This window comes from Poromitra crassiceps (assembly GCF_964638095.1).
Source record: "Poromitra crassiceps genome assembly, chromosome: 23".
NCBI lineage: Eukaryota > Metazoa > Chordata > Actinopteri > Beryciformes > Melamphaidae > Poromitra > Poromitra crassiceps.
The window spans coordinates 4188987-4214225 of record NC_139639.1 but is presented as its reverse complement, the minus strand read 5'-3'; the positions used below and the strand labels follow the sequence as shown (position 1 = coordinate 4214225).

Sequence of the window (25239 nt, the reverse complement as noted above, 5' to 3'; positions counted from 1 at the left end):
CAAGGAAATGACAGTTTCACGTTGCAATTTCTAAATACATAAACCAAGGAGGCCAAACCAAACTACATTGCAATACTTGTTTGTGCTCCTGAATGTCATTTCGATTTTGACTGCTGTACATAGAATGAGAATGTCTACATTTTACAAACATTACAATATTGACTTTAGAGTCTGCGAGTCTCTTCTTTGTCATTAGAGTAGATTCATGTATATTTAGAAACAGGAGAGACCATAAAACATTTCAATCGGACCAAAACCTTTTTTTTGTTTCGTTTTGTTTTTTAAGTTTTGGTCTGAGTGAAATGTTCTATGGTCTCTCCTGATTCTAAATATAGCTGAATCGCTTGGTTTCACCAAGTACAACCATTTTTATAGGCATTTTACGAAATGTCTATTGGAAAATAAATGGCGAATGAAATCTCTTGGTGCGCATGCTGAAGCAGGAAGTGACGTCAACTTTGGCTCTCTATTATTATAAACAAAAGGGCCACTTCAGGCCTGGTGGTCACGGTGCGTACTGCATGTGTGCTCATGTCCTGTCAAAAGTCACATTCCACATCAGTATATAGATATGCATCAGTACGCACCATCATTGCAATCTCGTTTATTACCCTGTGACAGTCTGTTCAATTGCTTAACACCTTGAATTTGTTGCAGTTAATTGGGACGTGCAATTTATGAAGCCATTACGAAGGTTCATTGCAAATAGGGAGATGCTTTCAGGGGTTAACTAGACAGCATCTTGATGCTCCTCTGGGATATATGATGGTTAGAAGTCTGTGTCATTTCATATGGAGCATAAAGAACTGTTTGAAAGTGTCATTAGAAGAACATTATACTACTTTATTTCACTGCTTTGCCATCAGTCACCATTTAGCAGGGTGTCCAAAATGTGGAGTTTCTATAAAAGTACGCACATTCTGCTGTCGGGTTTGGTTAATATAAATGACAACTTTTGCATGAAAATCAGTATACGCATCTTTCAAGCCAATATTTGTAAATGAGGTCCCTGTACGTTTGTCCCATGTCACCCGCATTTCTAATCCCCGCCTTTTCTGTCTTTCTTCATAAATGCAAAGTCCAAAATGTCATTTCAACTGCTTTTGTTGAGGGGTGGGCACAGGACGTCCCAGTTCAGTTGCACCACTCAGATGTTCTCAGGTGGATTTGGACCGGTGATGTTTCTGTGAGATGCACATTTTCCAAACCGTTTGGCTCTTAATCAGGTCAATTAAGTTTGGAATATTTTTGAGGCATAACGTCGTGCATCTCAGAGTCTGCCTCCTGCATTCCCATCACACAAACATTCAGCTTCGTGCAGCTTTTTGAGTAAGAAGCCTTGCAGACTTCACACACAGACTTCACACAATGTAAAATCTCATGAATTTAGTTCTGTCATTGCAATGAAACAAATACATCACCCACCATTTCTGACAGTATTTTGTGGTTTATTAAACTCCCCTTAACTTAATCAGAAAAGCAATCTCACACTCACTCACTCACTCACACACACACACACACACACACACACACACACACACACACACACACACACACACTAGTGAAACAAATACTATTTGTTAAATGACAAAAACTGATGTACCGTATGGTACATCGTTTGAAAGCACAACAGTTTTTCATACAGTACAACTCCGTCCGCAATGGACAGGGACCACATCCGTTTAGAGACACGCCTTCTCTCTGTGTTCCCTCAGACGAGATTTTCTCGTAAACGTTTTGCCACATCTCAGACACACAAACGGTCTTTCCCCCGTGTGGACCATCAGGTGCTTCTTCAACTCGTTGTTTAACCTGAAGGCTTTGCTGCAAATCTCACACACAAACGGCCGCACCCGGATATGCTTGGCCCGACGATGAGCCACCAAATGGGAGTCCCTCTTATAGCACAAGCCGCACTCGTCGCACTTGAACGGCCGGTCCTCGGTATGCTGGACCATGTGGAGCTTGAGCTGAGCTGCGCTCGGCCAACCCTTCCCACAGGTGTCGCAGAGGTAGGGATTTTGTCCCGTGTGTTTGTACTGATGCCATTTAAGGTACGTTCGCTGATAGAATTTCTTCCCGCATATGGGACACGGGTAGCCACCTGTGTGCCTCACCAGATGCGCTCTCAGGCAGTCTTTCGTGCTGAACTGTTTGCCGCAATAGGAGCAAACGCAAGGTTGCTGATCTCGATGCTTCTTCTGATGCAAAACGAGATGGGCCAGAGATTTGAAGCTCTTGGCGCACGTTTCGCAGACGTGCGGTGTCACGTTTGCACCGTGAGCCTTCTCGTGTATATTCAGTAGCGTTAGTTTGGTGAAACATTTCTTACAGGCGGAGCACTGGTACAACTTTTTCTTTTGTTGATGTCGAACCAACTCGCACAACCTGACAAAGGTTCTCTTGCACACGGGGCACGGGTACGCGCCTCGAATTTGGTGCGACTGGGAATAGTGTTTTTTCATGGCGACAATCTGCGAAAAGTTCTTCGCGCACACGGTGCACTTGATGACGCCGGATTGACTCGGGCAGTCCTCTGCGTGGTCTGTAGGGGTCGCGAGTGAGGCCGATTCACTTTCCTTCGTCTCAGAACTCGTGTTCTCGAGTGTACGATCGGTCGATTGGGAATTACAGGCAAAGATGACGAAATGATTTGAGTCCGTTCGCCTTCTCCTTCGTCCCGTTCTCTGGGAACATCTGCTCTGGTGCTTCTCAAAGCTCTTACAGTAGATGAAACCCTGGCCACACTCCTGACAGGTAAGAGGCAGTTTGGACGCCTCCACAGAGTCGTCGTCGTCGGCAAGTGCTTGTGGATCTGATGGCATCTGGGATGAAGAGCTTGACGAAAAGGCACTCTCCCGATGGCTTTGAGGTGTGTTGCTCAAGGGATCCTGTGTGAATTCACTCGTCGTCTGAGGAGGATGTTGGTTCGACCCCCTGCATTGACTTTCCTGGTGTCTCTCACAGTCTTCGTAGTGCTCAAACTCTTTCCCGCAGCAGGAACACAGGTAGGGGCTCTGCTCAGTGTGGCATCTCATGTGCCTCGTCAAGTCGTTGGAACTAGTAAATAGTTCCCCGCAGACAGAGCACGCTTTGACGCGGCTGCTTCGTTTACACGTTTGCTCTTCTGAGGAGTCCGTTGATAAGCCGTCCGTGGGCAGAGCATTTGAAAGCCCAGTTTTATTCTCACTGGGCATGGCCTCTTTTGTATGATCGGGAGGTCTCGGTTTGGAATGAGTTAAGCTCGCAGAACACTTTGGATCTGTCCACCTCTTTCTTGTACTGCTGACCAGACAACTCTTCCGGTGTTTGTCAAAGCTCTTTCTGTAGGTGAAAGCCTTGCCACAGACACCACAAGTAAGACTATGTTCCCCGTCAGACTGCTCCAAGTTCTGAAGAGTGTTCACATTTGATGGGTTGGGTCTTGCGGTGCTTGCCAACAAAGGAAGCTCACTTTCACCTCTCCTTGAAACATTACTCTCAATGTCAGTCTTTGGTTTAGGGTGCAGATGTATCTGCTCACAAAAGCTACTTTGGTTAGTAGAATGATTTGGCTCCGATTGCCGGTGTTTTTTACCCAATCTGGCCGTCAGGCAACCACTTTCAGATATCTGATGCCTCTTCAGTTTGTTAAGGGAACCGAAGGCCTGCCCGCAGACGTGACACTTGCAGCTTTCGGAGGACGTCCCGCTACCGGTTTTCAAAAAGTCAAACCATTTTTTGTTGTCCAGCTCATTGTCACTACCGGACTCGTTTTCATCGTGAGGAAGCAGTATGTCGACGGAGGCTCCGTGATCCTCGGACAAATCGTCCACGTCCTGCTGTCCATCTCCAGCTACGTCCCCTGTGGATTCTGAACTCGCCGCCTCCTCCGAGCGTTCAACCCGATCCGTTTTGGACTCGCTGCCAAGTGAGACGTGCTGCTTATGCCAATCTTCAGGGACACACGTGGAACCAGATTTGGTGACTGTGTCTCGTTTGTCAGTGTCCACTTTCTGTAAGTGATAGGACAGGCTGGACAGGATGCAGTCGTCACCAGAGCATGACGGAGCTGGAAAGATGGACAAAACAACAAAATAACTGCAATATCTGAAACGACGGCGATAAAGAAGAGAATTAGAAAATTGAGAGAAATTAAGTACTACTACCTTTTGGGACCTCGTGTCCGTGATGTTTGTGATGCTGAATAAGTGTATTCAATGGTTGAGGTTGATTGGTGAACTCTGCACACTCCTTCAGGACAGTGGGGGATAGATTGAGCCAATGGGCGGTCTAGAAATGAAACAAACCTATTTAGATCGGCAGGCATTATTATAGTTAATATAGTTAAAGCAAGAAAACAGGCGTGAACTTGTTGCATTTAGCTGTGGGCTACAGTTAGTCTGGTCACCAGGCGAGTCTATTTATATTATTCTATCCTATCTTCACAAATGACGACTACTTCTCGGATTTTCCAAGTGTAAATTATGCATTTTTTAATGCAATTTTCAGAAAATGCTTCAAAAGTCATAACAGTGGTCCTAATTTGTGAAGATTACCTTGCTGAACACAAATTTCATTCTATCATAAACATTTGTTTGTTGTTTGAATGCAGGGACTTGTGGGTAAGCCTACAAAGAGACATCATCCCTGCGGTGTTCTATAGGGCTTATGGATAATGTGTGGGAGGGGAATACTACCATATCAGCACTTCATTATGTTGTTCATATAAATATGATGATTAATTATGAGGATTTATGACTGCAACTGACTGAGCATGACTTCAGCAACCTATTGCAACTGCATGAACATTTTAACAGGTGAGGTCACATGAGTGGAAAAATATATTTTGTCTTTCTCTTTTCACTAGAATAATGTCAGTGCGGTTTGTCACCTACTTGTTCCAGTGTTGGAACAGGGAGCAGCTTCTGCAGACTGGAGAGGAACTTCCCCATTACAGCCTGCAGTGCTGAGTCATATTTGGGGCCAAACACTGTTGGGAAAACCTTCTAAAGCACAGAGAGAAAAGTTTCTGTTACATTCCAAAAACAAACATTCTGACTTCAACATTCCAAAAACAAACAAAGCCCTCTTTGATGCTACCGTACATTTTGAGGGACATAATAGATTATTTCTATTTGAGAGAAAACACACACTGTGCAGTTTAACTACATGGCATTTATTATTAGAATTTGAGTTAATAACATTCTATTATTCAAGTACCACCCAGCTCACCTGATAAAAAACATCCCTCTGGCATGGATCATCCAGAAGAGTGTGAACAAGCTTGAAGAAGTTTGTCACTGAGGACTTGACCTCTGAAGAAGTGGAAGTCTGAAATGCAGATGAACAGCACATAAGCAACATGCAGATGACTGACATGTAGATGAACAGCACATAAGCAACATGCAGATGACTGACATGTAGAAGATGACTGACATGTAGAGTGATGATGAGAATTCACCAGTGGGCACCTACTTCTTTATCCTGCTTAGTAATGAAAGTGTTTATTCTGGCCAAATGAGGCTGGATGGTCTCTGGGCTGGCAAATTCATCAGTTCGGCACAACTCTAGCACCACCTGTTGGCATATAAAGAGATCAAATTACTTACAGTCAGCAGGGTTGTACAGTCTCAAATGTGGAGGGGTACTATATGAAGGTATTATTGAAGTAAATGTGAAGTCACAGAGAAAAATAGGGTGGGCACTGTACAGTGATCACAGAACCATTTTGGCCAATCAAATGAGGTCCTTTGGTCCTTTGATTGGCCAAAAGGGTTCTGTGTAGAGGTCTTCACAGGGCCAAAATGACAGAACCAGACCCTATTGGAGACCAGGAAGAATCAGTTACATTCTGGAGCGGATCCAGATCTGACTCAAGCCTCACGAACAAGCAATTACTGGCCTAGTCGGAGGTCTGCTGCGCTGTGTGCTCTGTCTCGCCTGAGCAGAACCAAGCCTCACATAAGTGACACAGTGCTCCCATGTGTTACTCTCATGATCAGCACTGATCATGGGTCTTCTTGGATCCACTCGGGTATTACAAATAATGATAAGCAGAACCGGGACCCAGGGGCGTAAATATAGACAGTGCAGGCAGTGCAGTTGCACTGGGGCCCCTGGGGTAGAGGGGCCCGTGGAGAGAACAGGCTCTCCAACAACGTACTGGGCAGAGAACGGGCCCTTGAAAATGATTCAAATTGCCACAGCAGAAATACACCTGTGTTCAAATAAGAACACACATTACAGTAGATCTAAAGTGGTGCCATTTGCTATAATATATGCCCTCGAAAGGCAAAACCATCTCTGTCATGTCATTATTATTTTTTAAATAGTCAGTAGCAATCTATAACCAAATATGCTTATTCAACATCAAATCAACATCCATCAAAATTAAACATGTTAAAGTCAGCAGTCATTTCAGAACCACAGTGAAATAGACAGCTCCTCTGCTCTCAGGTGCTGCTTAAATACTTGGACTGTTACCATGTGTCAGAGCGCTGTCCATGGTTCTGATAACTTGCTCTATGACCTCTCTATTTTCCCCATACAATATAGCCTAAGTAACTCATTAAACTGTCAAATCCAACACACGTTGGTAAAATATCTATTTTGTGTGTGTGTGTGTGTGTGTGTGTGTGTGTGTTTGTTGCTTGGGTGTGTGTACTTTGTAACTAGCGTGGAGCCTACTAGGGAACCCTCTCAAAATTGCATGCACTGGGGCCTGTCAGTGTCATCATGACTATCCTCCACCACTGCCGGGGCCCGCGGTAATAGAAACCCGGACCCGATTGAATGACCATAATAAAAAGTGGACCCAACCCGTACGGTCCCGGGGTTCTTTTGTGATCTCTCAACAATGCCTGCACCAGCAGGCTCTACAGGTGCACACATCATCAAATCCACATGTAAGTGAGTTATGTGGTGCAAAAGTGAGAACGCTCACAAAAAACACAATTTGGGACTCATAGCGGCAGATTTAAGTAGTCATTGACTTGTGTTGTGACTTTGTGCTACAATAATTTACAAGGGAATACAAAATGGAGGAGAAAATATTCGACAGGTGTGCAACTCATTGCATGAATTCACATACTGATTTGCAAATTTTGTCCATGACTTCAAGTGATTTGATACGGGTGTGTGAATGTGTTTCGCACCATTCACTGCAGCAACTGACAGCAAAAGTGTGAGCATAGGAGTTTCTTAAGTTGTGATTTGTATAATAGGATTTGTGCACATGCAATGAAGATTTGAGAAATGTCTAAATATTGTGTTGTTTGTGAGAAAAACAATTCTACAAGTTTGCAACTGCTAAAGCATTTTCCTCTGTGACTTAGTATTTCTACAACTACAAATTCCAATGTCACACAGGTGTTGTTTTGCTCCATGCGTGGTCTCTTCACCCGTGCACGTAGGCCCATAACAAGTTGGACTCTCTCCGTGTACGTGAGCAGTTCGGGGACTGCTTCCAGCACCGTAGTGACGAACTCCTCCAGTAAACCATAGTACATCACAGCCCCCTGCTTCACTATGCCCCACAGGGCTGCAGACACGAGCTGCAGCGGAGGAACGAGCAGGCGAAGAGACGAGAGGGGAAGGGGGGTACCTGAGGAACACAAACATTACAACTGTTAATACATCGAGATAGCCTACAACTTATTCTAGCTGCACTGAAAATACAGACAACAACGTTGTAATAACGTTTCATTCCACCCCAATGTCCGTTGGGCAAAACCACAACAACCACCAGCGTGCAATCTTTCTTTATCTGGGGCAAATGCGTTGCTGTAATGCAGGTTTAGACTGCAGTTAAAGCGCTCACCGTGGCCCGCAGAAATCTTGCTCATCTTCGGCGTTATGGACAAATCATTTTAGTGTAGAAAATGGCCCATTAAGATGATCGGATACATAGGAAAACGTCTGAATGTGGGAAATATGGAAGCCACAGCCACGTCTCTCCGACTTCTCTTTGGGAAGCATACGCGCGTTTGCGTCATTACGCACAGTACGCCGTGGCAGAGGAGAAGATAGGGGCGACGTGAGCGCCGAAAGGACTCGCGCGCATCCTCCAGCAGATGGCAGCATTGTAAAGGATGTTAAAATGCCTGGCAGAGTGGCAGGGTACTGGCTTTTGGATCACTTGCAGAACAATCACATCGTCATCATCATTTTATATTTATTTTATTTTATTTTATTTTATTTTATTTTATTTTATTTTATTTTATTTTATTTTATTTTATTTTATTTTATTTTATTTTATGTAGGCTATCTTTATTGGATTTCAATCAGCCTAAAAAACACAACAACATACTGCCATATTTCTTTCTCACATTTCTCTTGCATCTTTCTCTTCTCCCTCTCTCTGTTTGTGTGTGTGTGTGTGTGTGTGTGTGTGCGCGCGTGTGTGTGTGTGTGTGTGTGTGTGTGTGTGTGTGTGTGTGTGTGTGTCCATGTTTCGTTGCCCCATGTGACAAATTTACACATATGTTACATTACTCTGCATCTTGTTAGGGTGGGGGTGGGGGTGGGGGGGTTGATCCAGTGTTGAGGGTGGAGCCAAGAACTGCGTAGCTAAATTGAGAGAAATTAGGTTCCTCCCAGATTATAATTACATAACGACTCACATTTCCCCACAGTAAATTAAGGCAAAGCTGTCACGCTTTTACCATCATGCTAATTCCCTTTCAAGTTGTGTCAAGGATGCGCGTCTGTGTGTACTGTGGGTGTGTGTGTGTGTGTGTGTGTGTGTGCGTGTGCGTGTCTGTACTGTGGGTGTGTGTCAGAGAGAGAAAAGAAAGACACATGAGAGAGAGAGAGGCAGAGAGAGAATGACACAAATGACAGAGAGAGAGAGAGAGAGAGAGAGAGAATGACACAAATGACAGAGAGAGAGAGAGAGAGAGAGAGAGAGGGGGGGGTGGAAAGGGAACAGCAGAGCAGAAGCCAGAAAATAGAGGAATCTGCATTGTTTAAAGGGATATGTCACACTTTTATTTCAAGATGGTTCTAGTGTTAGGAAGGTTATCACCCACACAGCCAATAGTTTTGTGTGTGTTAACACCTTGAGTGCCATGGACGAGATATCTCGTCTTACATAATCCAACCGTTGAGTGCCAAAGACGAGATATCTCGTCTTACATAAACATTTTTTTTTTTGACGGTGGGACATCAATCAACCCCTTTTACGTCTTCTATATCAATATTGGAGGAAGAGAATGTGTATAATCTATTTTACCGACCACTAAGTGGCGACAGTTCTCTCCAGACAGAGAGAAAGCCACAGCCACGCTGGAGAAAGCCAGTCTAATTTTCAAGGAAATAGCTGGGCGAAAACTCTTTCGATTTCACACACACACACACACACACACACACACACACACACACACACGCGCGCGCGCGCGCGCACACACACACACTCGAGTACCTTTGCGCATAAATAAGACCAGAATCGCAAAAGCTTCTTCAAAGCTCTCAGCCGACACCTCAAGAAACGAACGAGCCAGTTTTACAGTCCAGACTACCCGAGAGCGGCCGCGGAGCCTCCTCCCTCCGCAGCACAGACGGAGGGAGGAGTTTGGAGACACACACACACACACACACACACACACACACACACACACACACACACACACACACACACACACAATACAGTATACAGACTTGCCCAAGGGCACCCATAATCACAGGCACGTGAGGTGGTTCTAAAAATCCATTTATCTCTAAACTCTCTGAAAATCTCTGAAACCATGCTGTACTCAACGGCTAATATCTACATAACTACTAACTCTGCAAACTAACTCTTTTAGACAGAGAAAGCACACATTATATTAGTTCTTTTTAGATGATTGGTGTTCACGAAGTCTTAACAGAAAAGAATCCTCGGCTCTTGTAAAATGAGCCAGAATCCTAAAAAAAAAACCTGGCACAACTTACCTACAGGATTGAAAAAACGGCTGGCACTCAATGTGTTAAGAGATAGGCCTACCAGGATTTTTTTTATGCCGACAGCCGATGCGCTGTTATTCGCTGTTACATCTTTAAATAGATCAAGCCTCTGAAGCTGAATTGAGACCATCACGTCCCAAAACTGGAATTGTATTGTAAGTCCAAAGAAGTCAGCATCAGCATCGTTTTGCAAATATAATGGTTAATTCTCACTATGCCTTGAAGCAGGTTAAATATTCTGCAGCCAGATTATTTATTATAGAACTATATAATAGTATGGCATAATGCTGCATGGCATGTTTAGCACAATCTTAAACAGCTCTGACTCATCCTCACTATGTATCATGGCGGACATGCGTCCTTCAGCCGCAGGATATCGCCAAGATAATCCATTTGTTGACTTCAATAAACACATGCACTGGTGAATCATCCATTGGCAATGTGCACGTTTAGTGACAGTATATGTTTGAATCCATCAGGGCATCGGCCAAAAAATATATATGTTATGCCATAAAAACTAATGACACCAAGTTTAAAAAATAAATCACAATTTCAAGAACTAATGTGGCTTTGCTGCAAACAAAGTATAGTTTGTTTGTCTTGTTTATTTGGAATTTCATGCTTGCTAGTCTAAGTGTAGAAATGGACTACTTGCTTGGAGTCTGGGTATAAAGTTGACTCTCATCAAAGTAAAGATTCACCCCCTTAAAGTCTCATTTATCAACGTAAGCTATATTTATACAGTAGCTATATGCTCCCCTTTCCCTCATGAATGGGTTGGAGTGATGCACTGGGCACTGAGCAGCAGCATCTGATGGCTATAGTAAATGATATCACTGCGTTGCCACGCCCACACGCATATGTGTCCACTCTTCCTTGCAGAAGACATATGACCTGTCTCATAGCCTTAATCATCTGCTACTTGCAATGATCTCAGAGGAAGTGAGGCTGGAGCGAGCAGGCCTTCACTTCCTGTACAAATCAAGATACTGTGCCTGCTGAGCCTGGACAGAGAACACTTTGTTTTCACGACACCCTCAAATGCTCCAGGGGCTTTTGGCTTTAGCCAGAATATAATATATATATAATATATATAATATATATATTATATATATAATATACACGCTGACAATCAACAGAGAGGGGAAGGTTGTCTCTGTCCTTGTTTATAAAACCAGAGAGCAGCAAGCCAGTCAGCACACATTTCCTCATCTGAATCCAAGCTTGTAAAGCTCCCCCCTCTCTCTCTCCCCCTCTCTCTCTCACTTAATACACACACACACACGCGCACACACACACGCACGCACACACACACACACACACACACACACACACACACGCACGCGCGTGCACGGACACACACACACACACACACACACACACACACACACACACTTTGCTGCAGTATTATCGACCTAATGCATGGCTAACGCTTTCTCTTTCTCAGTTAACCTCTGACTCTTTGGTTAAAATATATATATATATTTATATATTAGGGGTGTCAAAAATAATCGATGATAAGATGCATTGCGATGCGGACGTGCACGATTCTGCATTGATTCACAAATATCAAAAATCGATTAATATATATATATATATATATATATATATATATATATATATATATATATATATATTTTAATCAAATTAAATAGAATGGAAGTGCATGCAGTTGTTTATTTTAATTATGGATCATAATACAATGCAATTCCAAATGCACTTTTATTTTAAAAGTAGCCACACAGTGAGCAAAAAGAAAGTGAGAAAAAATAAATCATGTATTGCGGAAAAAAGTGATGCATCGATTTAAGATGCATTCGAGATGCATAATAATCATTATCGAATCGAATCGTAGCCCTCTGAATCGTAATCGAATCGAATCGAATCGTGAGGCCAGTGAAGATTCACAGCCCTAATATATATATATATATATATATATATATATATATATATATATATATATATATATATATATATATATACACACAGTATATATATATACACACAGTATATATATATAATCAGATGTCTCTGTCTGTCCCTCATGTGTCCCTCATGGCAGTGTGGTGGCAGTAAATCAGATGCCTCTGTCTGTCCCTCATGTGGGAAGGGTCTTTGATGTCACTGGAATAAGCTGCTGCTCACTGAGAGACCATCAAAGGCACTCACCCCGCCCACCACCCTTGGCTGCTTCGTGTGAAATGTGATTGGATACCGTGGGGCCCAATAGCTTTTCTGTGATTACCGCCTCATAAGCCGTTTGTTTAATGTTACCAATTACCTCTAAATGAGCTCCACAGTATGTCCACAGTAACTTCAGGCCTCGATTGACTGGCTAGTTGTAATTTAGGGCGAGTTGACCTGGTATTGACCTATAGTATAAGCTTTGGATATGCTGCAGGAGATCATCTTCTGCTGAACTCGGTCATTTGTCCATCAAAGCATGAGGTCATCCCAATCATGATGGCATTACCTCAAACAAGTCCGAGATGTGACAGAAACCTAAACCGAGATGACTCTTTCACCTTGAACCCATTGATGCCTGATGCAGCATTTGCGTGTATATCCCTCATTAGTTCGTGATCTTAAAGGGATACACACACAAATGCTGCATCAGGTATCAATGGGTTAATTGAAGCTACTCCAGCTTATTTACCTCATCTCCAACATCTCCAGCTTTCTGGAAAGGGTGCTGGACTAGAGCTGATAAGATAGAAACAATTTAAAGTGCTCCCCTATTTCTGTTGGCAGCTATTCCTCAATTGAAGTATTGATATTCTTGATCGCTGGTAAGGTCTTTCTGCTGTGTAAATGGTGGTTTTTATTCAAGAGGTCTCTGAGTTATTATGGGCAAATATGATGAGTTTTGACACTTGACATTTTTAACATTGATGTCTGGCACCCCTAACATGCACTTGCTACTGACTTAACCCATTGATACCTGATGCAGCATTTGCATGTATATCCCTCATTTGTGTGTGTATCCCTTTAAGACCGCGAACCACGTCATGCGGTCTTAAAGGGATACACACACAAATGCTGCATCAGGTATCAATGGGTTAAATCCCATTGAATCTCGTGAGTCATGTGCAGTCTGTCAACACACACATGTAGAAGATCTGCTGCTATCTTGACATGTAGAAGATCTGCTGCTATCTTGACATGTAGAAGATCTGCTGCTATCTTGACATGTAGAAGATCTGCTGCTATGTTGTGGTATCACTGTGGGAAAAGGTAGAGAGAGACACGCACATCCAAAACCTAAAATAGGGCAGGTGCAGAGTTCGAGGTAGAGACTGAAGAGAGACGGAAAACTCGCACACTGCACGGCTCCAAGTTGAGTGTATTTATTTGACACTGGTGAAAGGTAACGTTTCGGGCAGCACCCTGCCCTTCCTCAGACCACAGTGGTATCACTGTGGGCATTGTTGAATTAGTTGATGTTTGTATGACTGACCAGTGACCACAAGGCCACTGTGTTTAACCTGGTCCCACCCTTGCCACCCTCTGCCTTCACAGTGTATCTCAAACTATGCAGGACAGTTCTGAAAAAGCCTTTCCAGTCATCTTCCTACACTGCTGCTACCATGTCTGCAATTCTGCTGCAAAACACAGAGGAATATGCCAACAGTTTGAACAGTGATTGCATAACCATAGTCAATGTTTTTATTGTGCCCTATAAAGCACAAAAATAGTACAAAAAAAGCCTTACCTTGGCTCAGTGAGCTACTAAACCCTGAGAGAACGCAGAAAACATGAACGGAAATGCAGACTGCTGCAGATCTACTATGATATGATGAAAGACTGACTCATTTATAATAGTTGCCCGCAAACTCTGGGTACTGATGGATGTGATTGACTAATAATAGCCAAGAAGTCTCCCCAGAGAAATGTGAGTTCCAAATCTCCCCTGATTTAAGCCCATTTCTGTATTGTTGAAAATATTAAGACTGTTGGTCATATGAAGTGCTCTACCTGTCCTTTAGATGTTCTCCTTAAGATCCTCAAAGAGGTCTTCTACCAGTTCCCTTCCTGTAGACATGCAGTAGTACCATTCCCCCAGAAACCCAGCCTTCTTGGTCCAAATACATAACCGATAGACCCATATATAAACTGGTGTTTTTATCCAGCGTTTTAAAGAAAGTGTTTTTAAACAATTGATTTCTTTATTAATTAGCAACAAACTATTTGAGAAATGTCAGTCTGGTTTCAGAGCTTTAAATAGAAACTAGTAGTTACAGCAGATTGATCCATTTGAATTCTTTTAGACCTCAGAGGGTGGCTTCTATGTATCACACAGTTTTAATTGAATGCCTTAAGCACTGCTATCACCAGGCCTTTTATGTAACCTAAATATATATTTTAGGCCTATTTTTTATTCTTTAATCTTTTTTTTAATCATTTTGGAACCTTAAAGGGATAGTTCGGATTTTTTGATGTGGGGTTGTATGAGGTACTTGCCGACAGTCAGTGTACTTATGCAGTAGAACGTAGCCGGCCGATTGGGGATTCTAGAGCAGGTACATAGACCGTAGACGTCTGTTCAGATGTGCGTTTACTGCGGTGGATGAATCGCCGATATCTGTCTGCCTGGGCTGGGCTAGCAGCTAAATGCTAACTTACTATGCTGAATGGGAAGAACTGGTGGGTTTACTCAACCCTGACCACGCCCCCAGCCAGCTACCCCCCAGTGTCTATGACGAGATTTTATCCTATAGAATCGCCCCTGTGCAAGAGCCTGTCATAATAAATCATGTCTAGTCATGTGAGGAAGCTCAATAATTTAACGACAATGGAACCCGTTATTATTATGACACGAAGAAGCCATTATATCTATTCAGTATAATAAGCGACTTTCTCAATCTCTGTCCACACTGGCCTATTTACGGAGGAGCGCACCGGTGTGCAGCCAATCACATGGCCACACTCTCCTCAGATCCAGTAATCGTGGATTAGCTCGCCTACAACTGACTGCAGTCTCGCGTCGCGCTCAGAACAGATAGAGAGAGAGGTAGGGCACGGTACGGTACGGTAGTCATTGCTGCCATTCACTCGTATTTATTATTAGCTCACTGGGATCTTGCAGTATAAATTGCCCCCCACTGTCTCTCTCAGCGTCCGTGGACTTTTTACACAGCAGCATCCGGGCTACTGCGCAAACCAGCACAGTAGCCCCCCGGCGGTCACATCTCACAGGTGAAGGCGTGGAATAATACGGCGAGAGAGGAGCGAACGGTGGCGGCGGCGGCTATACTGTAAGGTCAGGTAGGATCCAATAATTGATGGACGCCGGCGGCCCTTTAATTTAAACCCACTTGGTACCGAGGCGCACAGAATCATTTCTCCTCCCCTCTCCTCCGCGCCATGTACAAGACGGCCAATTACCCCGGGGTGGACCCTGCGCCCAGCATCATGCACGGCACTTGGTTTACCACAGGCTGTCGACTAGAACACCACACGCCCGTGGCGGTGCTGGAGAAGCCGAAGAAGAAGCCGTTCAACCTGGTCAAAATTATGACCCTCAGCAACAAGAATAAAGGGCATGGCGGCAAGCATCAGCACCACAACAACAACACAATGCCCTTTACGATCCACTGTCACATCGGGAAGGAGATCAAGCACATTTGCAGCAATTGCAGCCGCGGCAACGACACACTGGACGGTGAGTAGGCTGCTGCTAGGCTTCTCTTCATCCTGCTGTTTGTGGTTTCGCCCATACTGTAGCTCTGCTGCGGTAGTACCGCTGCTGTGCTATCTCTCTCTGCCTACACTCTCCGCTCATCATTATCTGGCGATGACCATGCCACTATAATGCACGTTCTGACGACTAAACCACGCGCTTTATCCATTTAATATGGACTATTGAATGTGCGCTGTGTTTCCCTCCCCCGTGATTTGTCTTGTGGTTTTCAGGTGATTGAACAGGCTAAATACCTGCTGCTGCTTGCCACACACACACACACACACACACACACACACACACACACACACACACACACACACACACACACACACACACACACACACACACACACACACACACACACACACACAGCTCTGTTCAATGAGCTGACACAAAGCGACAGTGATTCATACACACCTCTGCTGTTCTGACTGACAACTGATCTGCGACTGACAACTGGGTCAGGACTAGTTTGGGTTGGGCTCTCTGGACTCATCTCTAGGCTACATCATGTTTATTTGTTGGTCTGTATGAAGGTAAAAAAAATATATGTTGACGACTTTCTTTCTTTTTTAAATTAGGCTATTAGTTGACTAGATATACAGAATATTCAAATAGCATTTAGGCTCATATAGCACCAAGTCAGTGGAGAACCTCTCTTGGCCACTTTTGATTTCAGTGTCATTACATCATCATCATCATCACTCAGCCATCTTGGTAAGCAAACAAGTGTTTTATTTTAATGAAAAACAGCCACAGCAACACGTTGGAATTTATGCCAACATAGCTGTAGACTCTCCATCTCTGAGATATAACTGAACTGAACTCTCTATAATTATTTGACAACTATTATGCTACAACATTTGTCTCACTACGCCTGGATGACTTTGAATACTCGCTAGAGGATCACAATTAAAGCAACATACAATTTGATAATAGGCATGTATGTGCTGCTGTGTGTTTCTGCTTGGAAACTATTCAGTCAAACAAAAACAAGACTAGGCAAGCCTCGTTACCGCCGGGACTCAAGACAGCTGCCACTCAGTGTTGTGCAAGTTCACGTAAGAGCAAACTCAGTTCAGTTCACACCGCTTAAAATCAACTCACGTTTATAGTTCACAATTTTGAATTTTGAACTAAACGGCAGGATAAATCTGGGTGGGGATTGGATGAAAGTGAAAAGCAGCGCCTGCTCCCAGTGCCCCTCCCTCATTGCCACCACGGAGGTGCCCTTGAGCAAGGCCCTTAACCCCAACCGCTCCAGTGGCAGTGGAGCTGCTCAGTGGCCAGCAGATCAGACTCTGGTTGTACTGGTCAGCTTCCAAGTGTGAATGTGTGTGTGTGCGTGAATGTGAACAGGGCGCTCCTGAAAAAGAGAGCATTGCTCCCAGTGAGACTCCCCCTGTATAAATAAAGGTAAAATAAAATCACTTAAGGTCTCTAAATGAATGGTAGAGGTGAATAATTTCAGTTGCAAAAAATTAACAGTTCACATTCATATCTTCATTCTTCTAATGAGCTGTTGCGAGCTATTCTTTTTCAATAGAATCACCATTATTGCAGACGATCTCTGCAATTATTATCTATCTATTAATTATTCATCGCTGATCGTCCCTAAAAACCTTCACTTCTGTCTGAATGTCTCCAACTGCTTTCCCCCCCAGTTGGGAAAACTGGATGGGATGGTTAAATGTTTTAGATGAGCTGTAGTTGTAATGGGCTTGGGAATCAATCCCAGAATGCAATGCAATGCAAGATCATTTTGGCTACACGAGGACGCTACCAGCTGGCATTTTGCCCTGTGTTCAAGCTCCGCCCCCTCTCCACCGCGATTATTGCAGCCTTTCGCACAACTCGGCCGCCCCCACCCGCCAATAAAAGGAAGCAAACGCAAAGAAATGACTCAAAACGCAAAGAAAACACCAGAGCAGACGCTGCGTGACGGCAACTAAAATGGCCGACAGTGGGTGAAACTTGACGTCACATTCCCAAGTAGGGCTGTGAATCTTCACTGGCCTCACGATTCGATTCGATTACGATTCAGAGGGCTACGATTCAATTCGATCACGATTATCGATGCATCTCGATGCATCTTAAATCGATGCATCACTTTTTTGATTTATTTTTTCTCACTTACTTTTTTCTCACTGTGTGGCTACTTTTAAAATAAAAGTGCATTTGGAATTGCATTGTATTATGATCCATAATTAAAATAAACAACTGCATGTACTTCCATTATATTTGATTTGATTATTAAATTATTATTATTATTATTTTTTAAATAATCGATTTTTGACATTTGTGAATCGATGCAGAATCGTGCACGTCCGCATCGCGATGCATCTTATAATCGATTATTTTTGACAGCCCTATTCCCAAGCCCAATTGCCACATTCTACTTCAAAGCAAAATATTCCCACTCCGGAGCTGTGGAGTTTGGTTGATACAGTCAGGTGAATGTAGTTAACGAGTTCAGCCGTTCCCAACCTGTGGGCCGCGGAGGTATTGCTTCTGATTTCTGTGTGGTGCTGATAGACAGCTCCCTTTATCGTTCAAATCAAAAGTGCTCTGAGAACACATTAGTTGGCGTGCGTGCGCCGTCCGTGGGTACTGTCGGATTTGGCCCGCGGACATTTTTGAGATTTTGAAGTGGCCATGAGTCAAAAAAGCTTTGCAACCACTGAACTAGTTGATTAGGTGATTACAGTGAGTCACCTGTGGCCTGTGGCAGGCTTCATTCAGCTGCCTGCTGCTGCTCAACAACACGCATGCCTGTTTCAACAACGTCAGTGAGTGAGTCAGTCAGTCAGTCAGTGAGTCAGTGAGTGAGTCAGTCAGTCAGTGAGTCAGTGAGTGAGTGAGTCAGTCAGTCTGTCAGTGAGTGAGTACGCTCCTGAGGCTCTTCTAGGCCGGCCCTCCTGGCTTCGGCAAAAAAGGTAGATTGGAGGATGTTGAAAACACATGGATCGGTGTGATCGTCAGGTAAACTTTACACACTGCGTTACACACACACACACATACGCACGCACACGCGCGCACACACACACACACACACACACACACACACACACACACACACACACACACACACACACCTTTGTACAGTATGGAGGTTTGCTCTTCACAAAATGCCTTATTTCACATGAAGGGTCATTCAATCACTCTCACTGCATTATTTTCAAAAAGAACTCATGACTTGTCTAGAATCACCATCAATGATGGCGAGTGGATTTGTACAAAAGGGAGATGCTTCGAAAGTAGGCTATTCTCTCACTGACGCTAAAGAAATTGGGTCAATCGCATCCTTCCATGTAGAGCTGCAATTTGACAGTTTATTTTTTCCTTTTCTTTTTTGCTTCAGTGAATGTTACACAGCGTTGACTTAATGCTTCTTTTGCTGTTCTGTTTTTGGACCTAATAATGAATGAAGGCATTTGAAAGTGTACTGGATTCAATCAGCATTGACTGTGTGCAGCTATTTATAGAGCTGTGTGTGTGTGTGTGTGTGTGTGTGTGTGTGTGTGTGTGTGTGTGTGTGTGTGGTGGCAGGATTTCTAAGATGGTTGGCTGTGAGGCACCGGAGTGTTCGAGTAACGGTCTGTGTGTGTCACCCATTTCCACTGCGTCCCTGTCAGACACCGCTCCTCACATTGTTGATGTTAGCATGTTAGCGTATCCCTGGGGAGGCAACCGGCCAGCTAACCCATTGATACCTGATGCAGCATTTGTATCCCTTTAAGACCGCGAACCGGTCTTAAAGGGATACAAATGCTGCATCAGGTATCAGTGGGTTGAAGTGAGGTGTCCATGTTGGCAAGCGTCCTAAATGTGATGTCAAGTGGACTCCCCCAGCTGATGATGTGAGTCATGTGACACAATGACACACAGACACACACACACACGGCGCTGTAGAGGTCACCTCCTCGTACATCTGGACTCTAGCCACATGGAGCCAAGTTGTTACTCAGACCCGTAGGGCGTGTGATACCTGGGTCCTTTATTCTGCATCTTCTCACTTTTATACCAGAGTCTTGTATGCTCATCCCTGGATGCTGTGTTTACTAGAGATAATAAGAGTTGTTGTTTCGGTTACTTAACACTTGTTCTTTTAACACTTGTGCCCTTTCAAGATGATGTCAATTGTCTTCAGCTGGTGCGCCCGGGTAGTGTAGCGGTAGATTCCCTGCCTACCAACACGAGGGTCGCAGGTTCGCCTCCCCCCGTGTTACCTTCGGCTTGGTCGGGCGTCCATACAGGCACGATTGGCTGTGTCTGAGGGTGGGAAGCCGGATTGGGGGTATGAGTCTTGGTCGCTGCACTAGCGCCTCCTCTGGGCGGTCGGGGGAAGGGAACTGGTGGGAATTAGCCAAGTACAGAGAAAATGAGGGAAAAACATCAGGGGAAAAAAGTCTGTTTAAGACATCGTTCATTCACTTCTGACCTGCTGAAGCTGAGGGGCAGGGTTGAACATCATGTTCCATGTCTGAGGTTCACATGCTGTGTTCAGTTTGCTGCTGGCATTATTTATGCAGTTCCTCCACAGTTCTTGAGAGCTGCTTGTGACTCCACCTCTTATGATCATCCCTCTGGAGTTAAGACCTCATATTATATATATATTTTGTAGGGATGCACGATATATCGGCAATCATATCGGTATCGGCCGATGTTAGTCATTTTTTAACATATCGGTCATATCGGTATCGGTCAGATGTTGCAATGTTAATATCGGTTATCATTATCAGCCAAATTCTTCACATTGATATGAAATAATGCAGTAAATCTATGATTTATGGGCTTTTCCAAAGGCTTTGCAAATAAAGAAATGCATAACTTTTTCAAATTCAGTGTTAACATGTGTTTTTCAGTATGTACAAAATGTGATGATCATAAAAATGTGGTTTTATACAGATCATATCGACATCGGTAAATATCGGTTATCGGCCATAACAGCAATGTTAATATCGGTTATCGGCATCGGCCAAAATCTTCATATCGGTGCATCCCTAATATTTTGTTTCCAATTAACAACTTTTTCCAGTATTGAAATGCATTTGTGCTGTGCATATGTCATTTTGTCATATCCTTTTCTAAATGGCACAATGTATGTCCTTGAAATGGAATGTTGTTTGATCAAAGATGACCTGAAATCACTTCTTCATTTAATTGTCTGCATTGGAACAAAATGTCTTAACATTCTTCGCTTTTGATGTCAAACTGTGTGCAAAAGGATAAAAAAGGCGGTGGCCCCCTAGTGAATATTTGATGAAGTGTAGGACGATTTTCCCACTAATGAGGCGCTTATCAGTCTGTTTAGTGTTAATGCAAGTTAATGCAAACCAATCAGTGTTGATACAGCCTCAAACTGTAGAGACTCAGAGGCTATCCTGCATAATGCTATCTGATTGGCAGGTTTGTTTCATCCAAACCTCATCCAGCTACTATTGGACTGAGGAGGCCACACTTGGCACAGATTCTTCTTACCATAACACCATGGTAATATCACCACCTCCTCCTCCGCAGCTTCACCTGAACTAACCCAGACGTGCTTGCTTGTGTCTGCCCTTTACAGCGGAGGAGGTTGAGAGGCTGGCCGCCATGCGCTCCGAGTCTCTGGTCCCCGGCTCTCGCACGCCACCCATCCGCCGCCGCAGCAAGTTGGCCACCCTGGGACGCCTCCTCAAGCCCTGGAAGTGGAGGAAGAAGAAGAGCGACAAGTTCAAGCAGACCTCTGCTGGTACGGACGTTTATTCCCCCTCTTAATTCTGTGTTAACCCATTGATACCTGATGAAGCATTTGCGGGTACAGTATATCCCTCATTTGTGTGTGTATCCCTTTAAGACCACGAACCGCGTCACGCGGTCTTAAAGGGATACACACACAAATGCTGCATCAGGTATCAATGGGTTAATATTATGTGCACAAGAATAGGGCTGCAACTAACGATTATTTTGATAATCGATTAATATGACGATTATTTTCCCGATTAATCGATTAGTTGTCTAGAAAATGTCAGAAAATGATAGCAAATGACGATCAGTGTTTCTCGAAAGCCCAAGATGACGCCCTCAAATGTCTTGTTTTGTCCACAAATCAAAGATAATATCAGTGTACTGTCATCATACAGGAGTAAAGAAACCAGAAAATATTCACATTTAAGACGCTGGAATCAGATCATTTTGACCTTTTCTCTTAAAAGTGTACTCAAAACGATTAATCGATTATCAAAATAGTTGTCGATTAGTTTTCTGTCAATCGATTAATCGTTGCAGCTCTACACAAGAAAACACAAGAACAGATGCACGCAAAATGCCACAAACACCCATCAGGTCTCTGTGTGATTGCATGCGCTGTCTCGTTTTGTGGAAAACGAATCAGTGCATTTCCCTTGGCCAGGCAGGAGGGAAATAAAGTACCGGTGCCAACCTGTAGGGGGATTTGAAATGTGGCGAACTGATTGAATAAAGCCCCGGACACACCAAGCTGACAGTCGGCCGTCGACCATGTCTGGGCGTCTAGTATTTGCGGTGTGTCCCGACTCCCGCACCTTTTGGCACTAGTCTGCATTGACGGCGGATTTCCGGCCGATGTTGGATCCGCGTCAGGTCGTTGGTGAGAGAAATTACTCGGATTGGCTGGTCAGGGGTAGAGAAATCACTCTGATTGGCTGGTCAGGGGTAGAGAAATCACTCTGATTGGCTGGTCAGGGGGTAGTGAAAGGAGGCAGGAGAGAAGAAAGCGCTCTCTTTAAAGTTCCTTTTGATCCTGCGGTCCAGAGAGGTCACTCAGGGGCAGGTGAAGGACATGCTGCCTTCAGGTGTGGCTGTGTTTATTTGTCCTGCCTGAGTCACACACCGTGAACAGCAGCATGCTGAACATGCTGCTGTGCTGCGAGGCTGAACAGCAGCATGCTGAACATGCTGGTGCTGAGAGGCTGCGTCGTACGGGTTGAACATGCTGCTGTGCTGCGAGGCTGCATCGTACGGGCTGAACAGCAGCATGCTCAATATGCTGCGAGGCTGAACAGCAGCATGCTGAACATGCTGGTGCTGAGAGACTGCGTCGTACGGGTTGAACAGCAGCATGCTGAACATGCTGCTGTGCTGCGAGGCTGAACAGCAGCATGCTGAACATGCTGCTGTGCTGCGAGGCTGTGTCTTACGGGCTGAACAGCAGCATGCTCAACATGCTGCTGTGCTGCGAGGCTGCGTCGTACGGGTTGGGTGCAGAAATGAGTCATGTGCATGTTCATTGCTGGTGTGTTGCTTTTCTAGAGGGTGAGACAATACACACTTGCATCTGGTCTGGAGTCTGGACAGGACCTGAGGACAAGACCTGAGGACAGGACAGGACCTGATGACCTGAGGACAGGACCTGAGGACAGGACCTGTGGACAGGACCTGAGGACAGGACAGGACCTGATGACCTGAGGACATTTAACTGTCTTACTGCCTACTTCTACCAACGTTGTCGGTCTATCATTTGATCACAGGGAGAGATGTGGAGTGGACCCACCCAGTACAAAACCTCTCCTTGATCTTTTTGCTTGATGGTACCTTCCTCCCCTGGCTAGGAGCTTTCTTTTCCTCCAGTGATGTTTGGCTCTAGTTTGTATTTCTGCCCCAACATCCTCCTGGCCCCTGGCCCTGCACCAGTTCATCCTCCTCGTCCCTGGCCCTGCACCAGTTCATCCTCCTCGCCCCTGGCCCTGCCCCAACATCATCCTGGCCACTGGCCCTGCACCAGTTCATCCTCCTCGCCCCTGACCCTGCACCAGTTCATCCTCCTCGCCCCTGACCCTGCACCAGTTCATCCTCCTTGCCCCTGGCCCCACACCAACATCCTCCTCGCCCCTGGCCCTGCACCAGTTCATCCTCCTCGCCCCTGGCCCTGCCCCAACATCCTCCTCGCCCCTGGCCCCACACCAGTTCATCCTCCTCGCCCCTGGCCCCACACCAGTTCATCCTCCTCGCCCCTGGCCCCACACCAGTTCATCCTCCTCGCCCCTGGCCCTGCACCAGTTCATCCTCCTCGCCCCTGGCCCTGCACCAGTTCATCCTCCTCGCCCCTGGCCCCGCACCAGTTCTTGAGGCCTAAGTGGTATTTTTAGTGTGTCACAAAAAAATACTGATTCCTCTGTTTTAAAGCTTAAAGATAATTCACTCTTTCTCTTGGCTGGACTCTGCCTTGCTCATAGTTTGAATAGGCTGTGTGTGCTAAATGCAACGATTATGAAAGCGTTTTGTGCACATTGTTATATTCATCTACCCCGCTATGCTAAGAGCTTCTCCCCTGCTCCAGTGAAGGACAATAGGGTAGGAGCTTCTCCCCTGCTCCAGTGAAGGACAATAGGGTTATGGGTTTTGTTCTGCTGTTAATACGCAGTGGAGCCGAGTGGACAAGCGCTTATTTTCGATCCCTTTTGTTATGCACTTGTTGTGTATATTATGTCGTTTCCTCCATCATTTTCCTCTTCTACTATATGTTATTCTATCAAATCTTTCCATCGGATCCAACTCTTCCTCTGTATGTGCTTTGTGCTTCGAGAACTTCCAGTTTAGTAGGTGCTCAGGAACACTTCCATGATAAGACTGGGACTGTGCACTCGTTGGCTTGTTCGTTTGTTTAACATTTTTGTCAATACATTGTGCTTAAAGGCCCCCTCCACTCAAAAATGTGTTTTGGAGATATCGGCCGCTGGAAAGAGACATTGCTGTTTTTCAAATATATATTTTTTGGCGCTTTGAGCACCACAAGCCGAGTGCCATCCAGTTCCATTGTATTGGAGAGAAGGCAGACATCTATACTGCCGATATCTCCAAAACTCTGGCAGCTATCCCAAAACGATATAGATGGATAAATAGCACTACAGGTGAGAGGAAAACTATGTATTTTGGATTTGAGGGTGAGCTGTCAGTGTTGGTGCAGAGTTGGACACTAGAAGGCTGTATCCACAATCATCTGCTGACAGAGTAAAGTGCTCAGCTAAAAGGTGATTCGGGGGCACATGTGGTTACTGTGAGGATGGAGTCATTGTAAACACTGGTCAGCACTCAGCATAGTGTGGATGTGTTTGGTTAGTCTTCTGTTGTGGCCAGTCTGAAGCATTTTGTTGTGTTGGAAGATCAGTTTAGGAGGAGCTGCTGCTTATCTCATCTAGGATAAAGTATTGAGTTGACCTTGACTGACCCCAAATATTGATTTGGGTTTGAACCGGACCATTGCACACAGGCTGTTCTGCATTTGCCCCATTTAATTAGTCAAATAAAGGGAGCCTATTTATATCATTATCTTTAAAGTAAAGTTGTTAATCTGCTGTCATTGCATTGCATCGAACACGTTACATTGTCTTGACAAATTACATTTGCATTGGGATGACGTTATGTTAAAGGAACACTCCGCCCATTTTCAACCAGCTTTGTATCATTAGAACATCAGTAGTATATCAGAAAACTGTAAACTGTTTTGAAGTCATTCATCTAGTTTGACAGTTATTGAGAGTTGATTTGAGTTAATGAGTTATTAATTTGAGTTAGTGTGGACCAGTGATGTCACTGGTCCACACTTTAACACTCAATAACTGTCAAATTAAATGACAGACTTCAAAACAGTTTACAGTTTTCTGATATACTAC

General features: G+C 44.5%; 2 protein-coding genes across 2 annotated transcripts in view; one reads left to right on the top strand and one right to left on the bottom strand.

The window, feature by feature from the left end:
• Positions 1–1557: 1557 nt before the first annotated feature.
• LOC310797382 (uncharacterized protein) lies at positions 1558–7826 on the bottom strand (the record flags this gene model as incomplete). The annotated part of the gene is made up of 8 exons (XM_083659751.1): positions 1558–3202; positions 3578–4051; positions 4149–4272; positions 4878–4988; positions 5215–5313; positions 5458–5559; positions 7383–7585; positions 7802–7826. 8 exons carry the CDS (start codon positions 7824–7826, stop codon positions 1683–1685), a joined length of 2658 nt encoding a protein of 885 aa, XP_083515877.1. The 3' UTR covers positions 1558–1682.
• A 7462-nt stretch (positions 7827–15288) lies between these two features.
• Positions 15289–25239, top strand: part of LOC310797298 (phosphatase and actin regulator 1-like) — a gene marked incomplete at both ends in the record, with an annotated part of 29733 nt that continues 19782 nt past the window's right edge. Inside the window, 2 exons of the mRNA XM_083659664.1 lie at positions 15289–15586; positions 21177–21341. Coding sequence (XP_083515790.1) covers positions 15289–15586; positions 21177–21341 — 463 coding nt within the window. The remainder of the gene's footprint in view (positions 15587–21176; positions 21342–25239) is intronic.